The sequence below is a fragment of the Capsicum annuum genome, chromosome 3 (assembly GCF_002878395.1).
Source record: "Capsicum annuum cultivar UCD-10X-F1 chromosome 3, UCD10Xv1.1, whole genome shotgun sequence".
Classification (NCBI taxonomy): domain Eukaryota; kingdom Viridiplantae; phylum Streptophyta; class Magnoliopsida; order Solanales; family Solanaceae; genus Capsicum; species Capsicum annuum.
The window spans coordinates 4,548,360-4,563,966 of NC_061113.1; the positions used below are offsets into that span (position 1 = coordinate 4,548,360).

The following is a 15,607-nucleotide window of genomic DNA, read 5'->3' on the forward strand; positions in this document are numbered from 1 at the left end:
ATTATTATTGGATTTGAGGAAAAATAATTGGTTTGGAACCATTTATGGTTTAAATTTATTCCTCAAGAACAATATTATCAAAAGGGATGATAATATGTTGGGTTCAAGTCCCATCAATTTATGCCTAAGACGCCTTTATATGAGTAAGACGTTGAGTTTGAATCTCAATGCACCATATTGATGATATTATGATGGCTAAGGCAAAATAATGTGTTTTTAATGAAAAGTCATGAAATTCAACGTATTGAATATGCTCCATTCCATGAAGTGAATGTGGTAGCAATATATGATATGTCTGAAATATGACAACTTACTCCATTCTTGAGGTGTATGTGGTAGCAGTGCATAATATGTCTGAAAGAAGACATGTGATTGAATGCACGAATATACACGTGGAGGGACAATATGATATTGATCATCAAAAGTGATAATATTTTCACACGCTTATATGATTATAAGATATGCTAGAGAAAAATTCTCTACATCATATGTATGCCTCGATTTGCTTCTGAAGTAGCAAAATCTTGAAAGAGGTTATACGCTATCATAATTTGATAGGCTTAAGGCACGATTATATTTCATTTCTGAGGAATGAGAAACTTATTAATGCAAACGTGCACTTGATTGTGATTGTATCACAACTCACCTCCGAAAGAGGTTGAATAATTTTGAAATCTACGTCTGAAGTAGTAAATCTGAAATTTATTCATGTAATAGTAAATCTGAAATTAAATAAAGAAAAAGTACATGTCATGGTAAACTTGGAATCTACTAGAATAAAAGTTCATAAATTGATATGAACGATTGTGGCATCTCGAAGATGTGCATGTATTGAAGAACTAGAAGATTCTTCAAGAATTGTTTATGTCGTTTGTTCTCATGATAAGTTGGTTGGACCAACTAATATTGGGATTGGATCCCTTCAAATCTGAAAATTATACAACAACAACAACAGACTCAGTATATTCCCACAAAGTGAGGTCTGGGGAAGGTAAAATGTACACAGTCCATACCACTACCTCCGGGGAAGTAGAGAGACTGTTTCCGATAGACCATCGGCTCAAGATAGAGAATAGTATATTAAGGTCGTAATGAGACATGAAACAGGCTTTATAGCATAACAGAAATAAGAGATAAAAAAATAAGAACACTAAGTCTCAGAGAAATGGGAAATAAGAGAAATACGAACAATACGAAATATGAAATAAGAACATAGATACCCATGTGGTAGTAACATGCCCTAACAGGCCTAAAACACCTACCACACCCAAACTCCCCTATCACCTAGCGATTACCTGCACACTCACCCTAGCCGTCTACCCTAATCCGCGACCTTCACACCTTTCTGTCTAGGGTCATGTCCTCAGTAATCTGAAGCAGTTCCATGTCATGCCTAATCATCTCCCTCCAGTATTTCTTAAGCTTACATCTACTTCTCTAGAAACCATCCAAAGCTAGCCCCTCACACCTCCGAACAGGGGCATTCGTGCCCCTCCTCATCACATGCCCAAACCATCTCAACCTTTCTTCTCGCATCTTTTCCTTCACCGAAGCCACTCCCACCTTCTCCTGAATAATCTCATTCCTAACTTTATCCTCTCTAGTTAGTCCACACATCCAACGCAATATTCTCATTTCCACCACCTTCAATCTTTGAATATAGGAGTTCTTGACTGGCCAATACTCCACTTCATACAGCATGGCCGGACGTATTGTTACTCTGTAGAATTTGCCTTTAAGCTTAAGTGGCATCTTTTTATCACACAACACTTCTGAGGTGAGCCTCCACTTCATCCAACCTGCGCCAATACGTTTAGTGACATCCTCATCAATCTTGCCATTCCCCTGAATCACAGATCCCAGATACTTAAAACTATCATTCTTACAAACATCCTGAGAATCCAACAACACCACCACACCGTCCTCCTGACTCGAGTCACTAAACTTGCATTCTAAATACTCCGTCTTGTACCTACTCAACCTGAACCCCTTAGATTCAAGAGTTTACCTCCAAACCTCCAATTTCTCATTCCCCCCCCCCCCCCTCTTATGTCTCATCAATCAGCACTACATCATCCGCAAAAACATACACCATGATACCTCACCTTGAATACTCCGCGTCAACACGTCCATCACTAACGCAAAAAGGAACAGGCTATGAGTCAATCCCTGATGCAAACCTGTGTCGACCGAAAAGTGCCCTGAGTCTCCTCCCATCGTCCTCACCCGAGTCTTTGATCCATCGTACATGTCCTTAATTGCTCTGATGTACGCCACCGAAACTCCTCTCACCTCTGAGCATCTCCAAAGAACCTCCCTAGGGACTTTATCGTACGCCTTCTCCAGATAGATGAACACCATATGCAAATCCCTCTTCCTTTCCCTAAACTGCTCCACCAATCTTCTCACCAGGTGAATTTCCACTGTCGTCGAACGTCTAGGAATAAAACCAAATTGATTCTCCGAAATAAAAACTACCCTCCTCAACCTCCGCTCAACCACCCTCTCCCAAATCTTCATAGTGTGGTTCAACAGCTTAATACCCCTATAGTTATTGCAACTCTGAACGTCACCCTTGTTTTTATATAACGGAATCAACGTACTCCATCTCCAAGCCTCAGGCATTCTCCCTGTCTTGAAAATGGCGTTGAATAAATCAGTCAACTACCTTAAGCCTAGCCCACTAGCATACTTCCAAAATTCCACCGGAATCTCGTCAGGCCCTGTCGTCCTAACTCTCCGCATCTTACGAATAGCCTCTCTGACCTCCTCTACCATAAAAAGTCTACAGTAACTGAAATCACGGCTCTCCTCCAAGCTCTCCAACTCCCCTAACACAATGCCTCTGTCCCCCTTCTCATTTAAAAGTCTATGAAAATACTCCTGCCATCTCTTCTTAATGTGCCCATGTTCCACCAAAACTCTACCGTCCTCCCCTTAATGCACTTCACTTGATTGAGGTCACGCCCCTTCCTCTTCCTAGCCTTAGCAAGCCTATACAACCTATTTCCCCTCTTTCTCCTCCAACCCGGCGTACAAGCTCTCAAATGCCGCTGTCTTAGCAGCCGTAACAACTAACTTAGCCTTACTCCTTGCAACTTTGTAAGCCTCTCTATTCACCTGCTTCTCCTCTTCATCCTTATTCTCAATCAAATCTGAAAATTATAAAAGGTGAATAAGGGTCCGTTCATCTATCATGTGATATGTTAAAATGATGCATCAATAAGATGATCACATGTACATTTATTGCCAACCTGCAATTTGACATTCATAAAGTTGCTTGCTCAGTAAAATTGAGTTAAGCATGACTTTCAGATTGTGTAATCAAGATAATTCATCTTGATGATGATGGTTTATCATTGAATGCCTTCGATAAATATCTAAACCATTGTTAATGAGAACAAAACTTAATGTATTGGTTCTAAATATGATATATTGCAATAACATTTGTATACATTAGACCAATAAATTATGATATATGGTTATGAAGTATCATATCTTAGTGCAATTGATGCACTCATGTACCTTGCAAATACTACAAGGCCTATAGCCTTTTCGGTTAATATGTTAGCAAGGTATATTTCTACTCCTACTAGGAGACTTCGAAATGGGATAAGATACATGAGTTTATTTTATTCTAAAGATTGCAGTCCCGATCTTATTCGTCATGCTGATGTTGGGTACTCATCTGACCCGCATAAAGCTCTGTATCAAATAGGCTATGGGTTCATATGTGGTGGTACTGTCATATCTTGGAGATATACAAAGAGTTTATCGTAGCCACTTCATCGAATCATGCTGAGATAATAGCTATTCATGAAGCAAGCCGAGAATATGTATGATTGAGGTCCATGATACATCTCATTCGAGAAAAATGTGTTGTAAAATATGACAATCTACCCACAATTTTATACGGAGATAATGCATCATGCATAGCACATCTTAATTGAGGATTCACAAAATGATATAGAACAAAGCACACTTCACCAAAGCTTTTCTACATACATGAGCTACAAAAGAATGGTGATATCAATGTGCAACAACTTTGTTCAAGTGAAAATGTGTCTGATTTATTCACCAAGTCTTCTCCAATTACAACTTTTAAGAAGATGGTGTATAAGATCGGGATGCAAAGGTTCAAGGATATTCTCATTAGGGGGAGTTAATACGCGTTGTACTCTTTTTCCCTTACGAGGTTTTGTCCCACTGGATTTTCCTTGTAAGGATTTTTTAATGAGGCAGTCGATATGCGTATTGTTCGAGATGTGTACTCTTTTTCCTTCACTAGATTTTTCTTCCTATTGTGTTTTTTCTAGTAAGGTTTTAATGAGGCTCATTATCTATCTAGACATTCAAGGGGGTATTATAAATGTATTTACATTATAGTAAATGTCTATCAAGATCTAATAAGATCTAGTTGATATCTATCAGGATTTAAAGTATCTGACTTTTAGTGTGAAACTGGGGGTAAATTCCCCCTAGGCTTCCTTCATTGTAAATATCCTCAAGAGAAGAAATAAGAATCACTCTCTCTATTCTCTCTACTCTTGTTCTTGTTCTTTATTGTTTTATAACAAATTACATGAATTTTGAATTTCAAATAACCAATAGTATATTTATTTGACATCATTTTTCTCCCCCTAACAAATTACAAACAATTAAATGAAAAGAATCTTACATATTTTCCCTTTCCTATTCTAAAAAAAAGTCTGTCGTGTAAATTGAAACGAGAGTAAAAATGTCGATTTTTTTTTTAATTCGCCACTTTTCATTGAATTGGGATAAATATAAAAAATTTAACAACCAACATTAGAAGAAGGAAAGTTAATATAATATACTAGCTCGTATAAATTTATTGTCGTAAAATAATAAATTTTATGTAGTATATTATTAACTATTTTCACCTATTTGATAGGAAAAGGAGTCTTTTTGCCCGGAAGCTATTTTATTCTGCATCCTTGTTAGACTACCGATTGAATCTTTGTTACGTTTTGGATTTGTTTCTATTTCGTGGAATGATATAATCTCTGATGGAAAATTTAAGAAAGCTCAGAGTGATCAATCCAAAGTGTTGACAGGGGCGGTCTACGGTAGCCGATGAAGGTTCTCGGGAACCTCACCCGCTACCGTAAGGCAAAAAATTCTCAATGGGTTTAAATATTAACAGGCAGGAACCCATAATAAATTGATGGGATAGCTTAGTGGTAGGAGGGATAGACTTGAGGAAGAAGAAGGCAAAAAAATTAAATTATTTTTTTTTTCTAAAGCTTTTTTAATTTTTTTTTTTGGATGACATGTAATTTTATCAATGATTATAATTTTCATGTCATTACAAGTGACTTTCACGGCCAAACCTAATTGGAATTGTGCAATTTATACTTAATTGACATAATTTGTGAACAACTAAAGAATTCAATTGGTACATGGCCTAATTGAGATGTTAATACGAAAAAAAATAAAAAAATTCAGGGACCTGTCTATGTATTTTGCTTATGTTTTTTAGTTTAGTACTCCCTCCGTTTCATAATAAATGAATTATTGGATTTTGTCACACATGTTAAGGAAAAAAGCATTAAAGACGTAAATTTAACACAACTTTCCATTTTTACCCCAAAAAAAGAAAAAGTTGACTTTGTAATACCTTTTCAAAAGTTAATTGGTTGTCAAATCATAAGGGCAAATTTGGAAAAAAAATTCACTGATTCACTAATTTTGAAACACCAATAAATACTCCAACAATTCACTTATTCCGAAACGGAGGGAGTAATATTTTCTGATTCATAAATAAAGTTGCAAGTTTATCTTTTGTTTACAATGTTTTAGTTTATTTCGCCCATGTTGAAAAATTAGTTGGTCAAATTGTAGTGTATATGTTGTGTATAGGCATATATATTAGATGTATGTATAGTAAAAAGTATACAGAATCTTTACATCTTGTACATATTTTATAAATTAAATCATCCAAAAACATTGAGTTGTAATGATCTCAATTTAAATTCCCATATGATTGCTAGAACAAAAGGTAGGCTTGTAAAGAAAGTTGTGAGAAAAGGGTTGTCAATTATTTTGAAAAAGAATTGGTTGAAAGTGTCGCCTCTGAAAATAAATCATACTTTGTCGGAAAATTACACTTTAAAGCTAAAATTTTAGTTTTTTTTTTTTTAAATATAAATACTAGTATATGTTGATTTCTCTCCTCCCCTTCTCCAACCGTTTTTTTTTTTTTTAAATTGGAGTTAGGGGACGGAGGAAATGAGAGGAGATTACAATATGGAAATCGAACGCCTTCACCAATAAGGTGGAGTTCAGATAGTTTACCAACTGAGCTACAAGTATTCTCTTATATTGGTTTTCCTTATTTTTGTGTGTGCTTTCTAATATTTTGACAACGACAGTGAAATCCAATTTGGATAAGCTAGCTCAACATATGCACTAGCTCCAAGATTTTGCTCTTATTGCTAGCTCATTTCCTTTTATGCCTGAAATTGAAGAAGAAAGATCAGACGCACCTTATTCGCTACCTTTCAAAGGTATAAGTAGACATTAATCTTGTTGATTAATGTTTTATGGAATCCATCAATCAGACAATGCAAAAGACTTTGCTTTAGAGGCTTCATTTTTTTTTAAAAAAAATTTCTCTAAAAAGGGCCTAAAATGCTCTTTAACTATGTGAAATGGAGCAAAAATATCCCCCGTCTACCTATCGGGCCTAAATTATCCTTTCCGTCTATCTATTGGAATTGTTTTGCCCTTTTATTTAATAGATCAACTTAATCCCAATTCATTTATGATGTATCTTTTTTTATTGACCAACTAATAATTAATTAAAATGCTTAATCTGTGTGCGTTGAGTTGCAGATTCTTGAATATACCTATTCAAATTGAAAAGTACAGACTTGTAATGGAGTAACTTTCCGTTGAAATTGTACCTAATTGTTCTGTGCTCTCAAAATTCATACTTTATCTTTTAAAATGCAAGATTCAACTTAGAACTAATAAATACCATTTCAAAAGGATAGGGGAGATAGTGATTAATAAAATATCAAGTGAAAAAGTGGGAATTGTAAAATTACTAGTATTAGAAACTTGAAAGAAAGATATTTATATACCAAATATCCATGTTAATAATTACTATCATCTCATATGCCAGTAACTGTTTTTTTCTGTCTTTAATTGGTTAGCATTCCTAAATCCTGTACTTTTAGTAATAACCTTGATTGTTGATGTTTAAATAATGTTTGTGCTAGTTAATGTGTCATTTGGAATTAGCTATGGTCTTTCTCTTTGTTGGAAAAGTCTTTCCTATTGGAATTAGTTATAGCCTTGCTTTCTTATGACTCGAACTTGGATTTTAAAGTTCACCTTCTTCCAGGAATTGTAAACCTTTAGAAGAGCGATATAATCTCTCATGTTTCCCGTACGAGTTAGATCAAGAAGGAAAATAAATACTTGACTCAAAAATTGAAATATAATTAATCAAATCACATTTTGACTTGAAGATTTTTTTAAAGGTTATTCGGGTTGGGTGGAGCGGGCGGATCGGGGTTAAATCAACTTTTATTACTTCATTACTGACAATTCTTCAATCAGTATATAATCTTACATTATTATAAGAGCGTATAACACAAACTTGACAATGATTGTGGACGTACTCTAAAATGAAGAACCTCTGAAAAGCGATATTGTTCGTTGTCTTACTTTTGAAGGAATTTCTAAAATCAAATAATACTCCTATCTTTGCAAAGTGTAGAGTGTATAAATGTTTTTATTGCTAAAAGGTCCAGCAGAAGAAACAAAAACAACTATAGAAAGAAATCGACTATTGTTAAGAGTTTGTGACCAGAATTTTGTTAATCCGATCCTGAAAAGTTCACGGTGCGACGTATGTTTGAGTTTTTTTGGAGGATCTGTGGGGGTAGCGGAGGGATCAAGTCGATAGTTTGGTTTTTTCCGTCAAGAATTTCCACGTAAAATCTGTGTGTTCTTATTTTTTTTCGTTTTGTGGTATTGCTTATTCCTGTCCGTTTCAATTACAACTATAATATATGATAAGACTTAGATGTAAATTAGAATCCAATGAATGCTTTGAACAACTCAAGCAGCGTTACATTAAAATTCAATGAATTTTTCATTATTTACATTAGATCTAATTTGTAGAACGTAGTCATAAGAATAAAGAAAATGGTAACAACTAATATAAGTTTGCAGAAGAGAGAATAAAGGCTTAATACTTCACAAAGAAAACACTAAAATCATAAATAAAGTTGTTTTATGTAGTATATGAGATAAACATCCAGTACATCCCGAAACTCAATTTTAGCATATTTGTGCTGACGTCAAAGGTGCAACATCAGCTAAAAAGATTGACAATAGGTGCCACGTCAGCTAAAAAGATTGACAAAAATACGCTAAATTATAGTTCAAGGGGGTAAAATAGGACCCTCATGAAGTTGAAGTGTGTCGTAACTAATTTGGTCATAGCTCGGGGGTACTAGATGCTTTACTCATGAACTCGTGTGTATAAGCTAATAAAAGGGTACTAGTACTTCTTGACTCAGGAACTTCCATTGTACCTACAAAGCAACAGCACCAGCCTCGAAACACACGAACATCTCTTCTATTAGGCGGAGCCATTCTTCTAATCTCAGCTTCCGATTCTTCATAGTGTCTCTACGTAACTTGAATATGAATTCATTTCTGTTATAGACAATGACTCTTGATCTTCTCAACAGCTTTCTATACCAGCTTCAGAACTCTGAAATCGAAATCGAAACTCTGTAGCTACTTCTGTTAGTATGATGCAACGATCCTCATCAGAAGTTGTCACAAAATTCAAGAACAATTATATCCAAGAAGTTAAAAGCTCGTAAGTAGTATCTTCGGAGAGAACACCCATGTTGAAATTCATTCTTGAATTCAGATCAAGTAACTTCACTTACTTTAACTTATTCAACTTATTCTTGACAGTGCCTTCCCTCAAAGCCATATAATTGATCAGTGGTCTAAGTTAAAGCATTAAGTTTTCTTGGATTTTTACCTACAGTAGGGTAAATCAAAAACCCCATCATAGATTAACATCAGTGCTGAAATCAAATCATAACGTAATTATTCAGACAAAATATAGTAAAGAAAGCTTAAGAACAATGACAATACTCTTTTGGATTATCCATAAAGGAATTTAGGAAGAATATAAGTTTTAGATCGAAAAAGTACATTCTATTAGATCTAATGGATCTAATATATACATTCGATCTAATAAGTACCTTGTGTTAGAATTGAGAAATTCTATGGTTCGGATCTTTATCTCAGTTGGATTGGCATAGTTAATGATCTCATCAAATTCAAAACTAACCTTTCACCTAAACTGTTGAAAGAGATTATGGTTGATACAATGTTTTTGGCAACCACGAAACGCTTTAAAACTATCACATTTTGGTAGTCTTTTAGATTTTTACTCACAGAATAGTCAAGGAAGAAGGACAATCTGAGTAAGGTTTCTAGTAAGTTTTCAGAAATTTGAGTTATATCGCTCCTCGAAAGATAGTAAAGAGAAGAACTAACTTAATATCACCAAAACTAACTGATTGTAACTACATCCCAAATGAAACATCAAAATAGGAACACTTGAATGTTTAGCCATTCATATAAAATTCAGAAGTTTTATTAGTTAAACTGTTGAAATTGGCTATTTTAATTTTAAAAGAATAAATACTAAATAATCTAACTACTTTTTTGGTATTAAGATGCCAAATGGTTGTTTTCAAGGCTTGAACCCGTAACCTCCCCTGGTCACATATATAAAACTGTAATAGTAATTCTGAGTAGAATGTTATATCCATGTCGGAATAAACTTAGAATTCAAGTATAATATATAAATAAACTAAAAACAACGAAGGAAAATGAGATCTTACTGGTTAAATTGACGAAAATGGATTAGAAGAAAGCTTTGAAATTGTTAACCAAAAGAATTACAACAAAGTGGAAAGAAGGCTCTTCCGCCATGTCCTCTCAGAGTCTCAGTTGTATTCTCTTTAGATACCATCACTTGGATTCTGTTACTGATAAATAACAATGTAAGCTCAACATGAATTATTTACAAACATATGAACATATATATCTACATTTTTTTAATAAAAAGAAAGAGGAGAAAGGCTGTAATATAAGGAAAAGAACTATTTGTTTACCATAAGATTAAGTAGTTGACCAAAGATAACTACCCAAATTTCGGCATGTCGATGTATATGCATGGAGATGAAGATTTGCTTTTGATTTGTACATGGAGATGGAGATTTTTGTCCACTTTATGGAGAGAACTATTATCTGAAAGTTGTGGACTTTTTACATATACACTCCATCTTCAAAGTTTCCGAACCCTCCGCAAGTTCATCAAAGCAAATTCTGCAGACAGCATCTACTTGAGTGATGTCTTCGCTAAAATTAGCGTTTTCATCTGAACCATAACACCAAGAAAGGTGTAGGTTAGTTATCCCAGGTGAGTGAAAAGAAGGTTCAAGCTGTAAATGCAGGCGTGCTACATAAGAAAACTGCCAGCTATATTTACAGAATATTCTGTCCAAATAGGCTGTGCACAATAGACCCTTGTGGTCTGGCCCTTCCCAAGACCGCATGCATAGCAAGAGCTTTAGTGCACTGGGCTGCACTTTCACGGTCCAAATATAGGTTAACTTCAATTTCCTAACGCTACCAGATTCTGAATGATGATTTTATTGTAATATAAATGCTACAAGTCAACTTCCAACAACACTTATCCATAGACGTTACAGTCTATCATAAATTGGCGAGTACATATTCCTATACTCAGATAATCAGTACAATTTTATATATCACAATCTGTAGTAGGAAGTCCTGGGTTAACAAAATTCTTTATTTGTTTGGCTTCCTAGATTTAAGTTTGGCTGCTCTAATATTTATTCCACATTCAAAGCAAAACTGTAAGCAACAAAAGGATAGTCATACACAATGGCTTCCACAAATTGCTAGAAGTCTAGAATGACATATACGAACATCTAAAAGATGAAGTAGCAAATTTGAGACGACATTTGCAAGTCGGAAACACTTACAAGTTCACCAGTAATCTTTACAGGAGCAAACTCCGTCTTTGAAATGGTGGAATCTCTTTATATCTCTTAAAACAATCACCCTTTGACTCATCTTGCTGATATACTTCATTAGAGAATGGCAATCCCCACACACTCTAAGGTTCTTCACAATCGTAAGGAGCACACCAGGACCAGTACTAATGAGCCCAAAAGCAAGTGCTAGCTTTTCACTATGACTTCCCAACGCCCCTTCCTTCTCTTCCTCATCAATGTTATGAAGCACCCACTCAGTTTCAGGCATGTAACCTAGTTGTTTAGCTCCCATAATAATTTCCTCCAATTTCGAGTATATCTCGTGTTTACGTGTATGAGCACTATCGCCAGCAACAAATGTATGCAACTGACCATCGACCTCCATCGAACTCCATCCAGGATCCTTTTCAACATTTTTGTTCTTCATTGAACTCCTAACTCTTTCTACATCATCCCATCTCCCTGCTCCTGCATAAACATTAGACAGAAACACATGACCTCCAGCATGCTTTGGCTCAAGCTGTAAGAGCTTCTCCGATGCAACTTTTGCCATTTCAATGTTCTTGTGAGCTCTGCAAGCAGAAAAAAGTGCACCCCAAATAACATAATCTGGCTCCAAGGGCATATTTTCAATAAATTTCAAGGCCTCGTCAAATCGGCCAGCCCTGCCAAGTAGATCTACTACTACAGCATAATGTTTCATTGTGGGCTCAATCGACCACTCACGCCGCATGCCATCAAAGATTTGAAGGCCCTGATCCACCCGTCCAGCATGAGAGCATCCAGTTAAAACAGCAAGGACAGAAACTCCATCAGGTTTGATTCCTGCAAGCATTAGACAACAAGTGTTTTAATCTGTCAAACAATTTTCTAATGAACCCAAGTAACTCCATTGACAAAAGAGTATATCGAAAGTACCAGTTGATCTCATTTGTTCAAAACACCTGAGAGCTTTATCTACATGTCCATGAATTGCCCAACCCCATATCATTATACTCCACGTACGAATATCCTTCTCCTTCAATCCACTAAAAACCAGGCTGGCAGACTCAATATACCCACATTTCGCATACATATCCAGCAAAGCATTACCAACCGCAACATTCAAATGGAGCCCACTGTTCGTAATACTATCACGAATCTTCCTCCCTGCCTCCAATGCCCCAGTTCTCGCACAAGCAGAAAGTGCAGATACAACAGTTAAACCATTCGGCTTCACACCTTCATCCACCATCTTAAAAAACAAATCCAGACCCTTTTGATGCAACCCATTTAGCGTTAACCCATGAATCATAGTAGTCCAAGTAACCACATTCTTTTCATCCGTCATCATCCCATCGAAAACTTCCATTGCTTTTTCCACCTCCCCATTCCTCAACAACCCACTAATCAAACTATTCCAAGAACCTATATTCCTCTCCGGCATTTCCTCAAACAACGCTAACGCCTTACTAACCCGTCCAAACTTACAACATCCATTAATCACAACATTCCACAAAAGCACACTCTCAACTTTATTTCTCTCAGGACTTTCATCAAACAGTTGCAATGCATAATCAACCAACTCAACTTTCACATACATTTCAACCAAACAAACCCTCACAAACACATCATACTCAAAACCCATTTTCACTATCCCACTATGTACCCCACCCCCCAACCCCTTTTCCCCTAACACCCCCACAGCTTTCAACACAAATGGATAAGTTAACCTATCAGGTCTAACACCCATTCCACCCATTTTCTTGAAATAAAAAATGCATTTTTCAAATAAAGAATTCTCCTTTAACCCTCTAATTAACACATTAAACAAGTACAAATTTTTATCAAGAAAACAATTAAAGATCAATAAAGCATAATTAATTGATTTGTTTAAACAAGCTGCAGATATTAACTGAGTAATAATTCTACTATTAGATGTCAAGTTTTGGCGAATAATTTGTGCATGAATTTGTTGGAGTTGAAGGGTGTTTTTGGAATTATGAATTAGTGATATGAAATTGGGTTCTTGAAAATTGTTGTAATGGGGTTTTGGATTTATGATTTTGGGAATTTTTGGGGGGAATTTGAGCTTGTTAATTGCTTTCATTTTTCAAAAAAGATTGTTGCATAAATGAAAAAGACAAAAATGAAGTATTTAAACACAGTATGTACAAGCAGCCACCTTAAAGGCGCCTATCGGTATTGCTATTAATTTAATTTGCGTTGAAGAGCTTTTTTTTATTTTTTATTCGATTTCGATATCCGCATTGGAATCCGGTTAATCCGGATTTGTGCCGAGTAGGGCCCCATTCAGGGGTAGCACGTTGAAGAGTTTTATTATGGGGGTAAAGTGTTTCTCTTTTCATTCTTGTTTCCCACCCAATATTAGGTATTCATATTGGAGTCCGACTAATCCTAATTCGCATTGGGAACTCGTACTGCGGGGTAAAGCACTCCTTGACTAGAATTCAAACACGATACTGCTCATTAAAGATGGAGCAGAACTTACCACTTCACCACAACCAGAAGTAGTGACCTTAACGTTTTGTTCCAACTAAGCCTAATTTGAGTCAGAATGGGGGATAAAGTGCGTTTTTTTTTCCTTTTTGTTTCCCACCCAGCATTCATGCTCGAGCCCAATTAATTTTAAATCACATCGGAAAGTCCTACTATGGGAGTAAAGCGCTCTTTGCCTAGAGTTCGAATCCAAGACTGCTGATTAAAGATGAAGCAGAATTACTTTTTTACCATGACCATTATTAGTGACCTTAAAGTTTTATTCCCAACTAAGCCTAATTCGCGTCAGAATGGAGATAAAGTGCGCTTTTCTTTTCTTTTCTTTTTTGTTTCCAATTCAATATTAGGCATTCATACTCGAGCCCGATTAATTTTAATTCACATCAAAAAGTCGTACTATGCGGTAAAGCTTTGTTTGCCTAGAGTTCGAATCCGAGACTGTTGGTTAAAGATGAAGCAGAACTACCGCTTTACCATCACCATTATTAGTGACCTTAAAGTTTTATTCCCAACTAAGCCTAATTCGCGTTAGAATGGAGATAAAGTGTGCTTTTCTTTTCTTTTTTATTTCCGATCCAATATTAGGCATTCATACTCGAGCCCGATTAATTTTAATTCACATCGAAAAGTCGTACTATGGGGGTAAAGCACTCTTTGCCTAGAGTTCGAATTCGAGACTGCTGATTAAAGATAAAGCAGAAACTACCGGTTCACCATGACCATTATTAGTCACCTTAAAGTTTTGTTCCCAACTAAGCCTAATTGCATCGGGAAGTCCTACTACGGGGATAAACTGCTTTTTTTCTTTATCGTTTTCCACCCAATATAAGGTATGTATATTTGAGCCCGACTAATTCTAATTTGCGTCAGGAAATCGTACTATGGGGGGTAAAGCGCTCCTTAGCTAGAGTTTGAATTTGAGACTGCTAATTAAAGATGGAGCAGAACTTACTCTTTCACCACAACCATTAGTAGTGACCTTAAAGTTTTGTTCCCAACTAAGCCTAATTCGCATCGGGAAGTCGTACTATGAGAGTAAGAGTTAACCCGGAATCTGAATTAAGATCGAAAAAGTACTTACTATTCTATCATAACCTTTGGTAGTCACCTTAAAAGGTTGTTCAATTGAAAAGGAAAAGTGAATGGATGAAGTTTGGAAGGGAGGGTTAAATCTAATTGTTAACGTTGTTGTTACGTGATTAAGAATTCGAAGATTCGAGTAGTGAGAGTAAAATTATTGTTACGTGATCAAGAAGTTATACATTAGAACAAATCAAGATCGACTATATGAGTTCACACTAATCATGTTTCTCCATTTAAATTCTATATCTGAAAAATAATTTACGCAACAATAACAATAACAACCATACTTCAATCTCAAACAAACTGAGATCGACTACATGAATCTCACTAATCATGTTTCTCCGTTTAAATATTGTATCTGAAAAATAATAAACTCAACAACAACAATAACAAACATACTTCAATCTCAAACAAACCGAGATCAACTAGATAAATCTCACTAATCATGTTTCTCCATTTAAATACATAGTTCATGAAACAACAACGATAACAGCCATACTTCAGTCTCAAACAAATCGAGATCAACTACATGAATCACACTAATCATGTTTCTCCGTTTAAATATTGTATCTGAAAAATAATTCACGCAACAACAATAATAACAATCATACTTAAGTCTCAAACAAACCGAGATCAACTTCATGAATCTCACTAATTATGTTTCTCCATTTAAATACTGTATCTGAAAAATAGTTCACACAATAACAACGATAACAACCATACTTAAGTCTCAAACAAACTGAGATCAACTACATAAATCACACTAATCATGTTTCCTCTTTTAAATATTGTATCTGAAAATTAATTCATGCAAAAAGAATGATAACAACCATACTTAAGTCTCAAACAAACCGAGATCAACTACATGAATCTCACTAATCATGTTTCTCCATTTAAATACTGTATCTGAAAAATAATTCACGCAACAACAA

General features: G+C 35.5%; 1 protein-coding gene across 3 annotated transcripts; it reads right to left on the reverse strand.

Moving 5' to 3' along the window:
• Positions 1-8,224: 8,224 nt before the first annotated feature.
• On the reverse strand, positions 8,225-13,403 carry LOC107864497 (pentatricopeptide repeat-containing protein At1g04840). 3 transcript variants are annotated; one of them, XM_016710882.2, is made up of 6 exons: positions 12,012-13,403; positions 11,082-11,918; positions 10,185-10,450; positions 9,912-10,058; positions 8,940-9,037; positions 8,225-8,787 (listed from the first exon to the last, which is right to left on the reverse strand). In XM_016710882.2, exons 1-2 carry the CDS (start codon positions 13,180-13,182, stop codon positions 11,086-11,088), a joined length of 2,004 nt encoding a protein of 667 aa, XP_016566368.2. In that variant the 5' UTR covers positions 13,183-13,403; the 3' UTR covers positions 8,225-8,787; positions 8,940-9,037; positions 9,912-10,058; positions 10,185-10,450; positions 11,082-11,085. The 3 variants fall into 3 exon arrangements, with proteins under 3 accessions (XP_016566368.2, XP_016566367.2, XP_016566366.2); XM_016710881.2 differs by having other exon boundaries at positions 8,225-9,037; positions 9,912-10,052; XM_016710880.2 differs by having other exon boundaries at positions 8,225-9,037.
• Between the last annotated feature and the right edge of the window lie 2,204 nt (positions 13,404-15,607).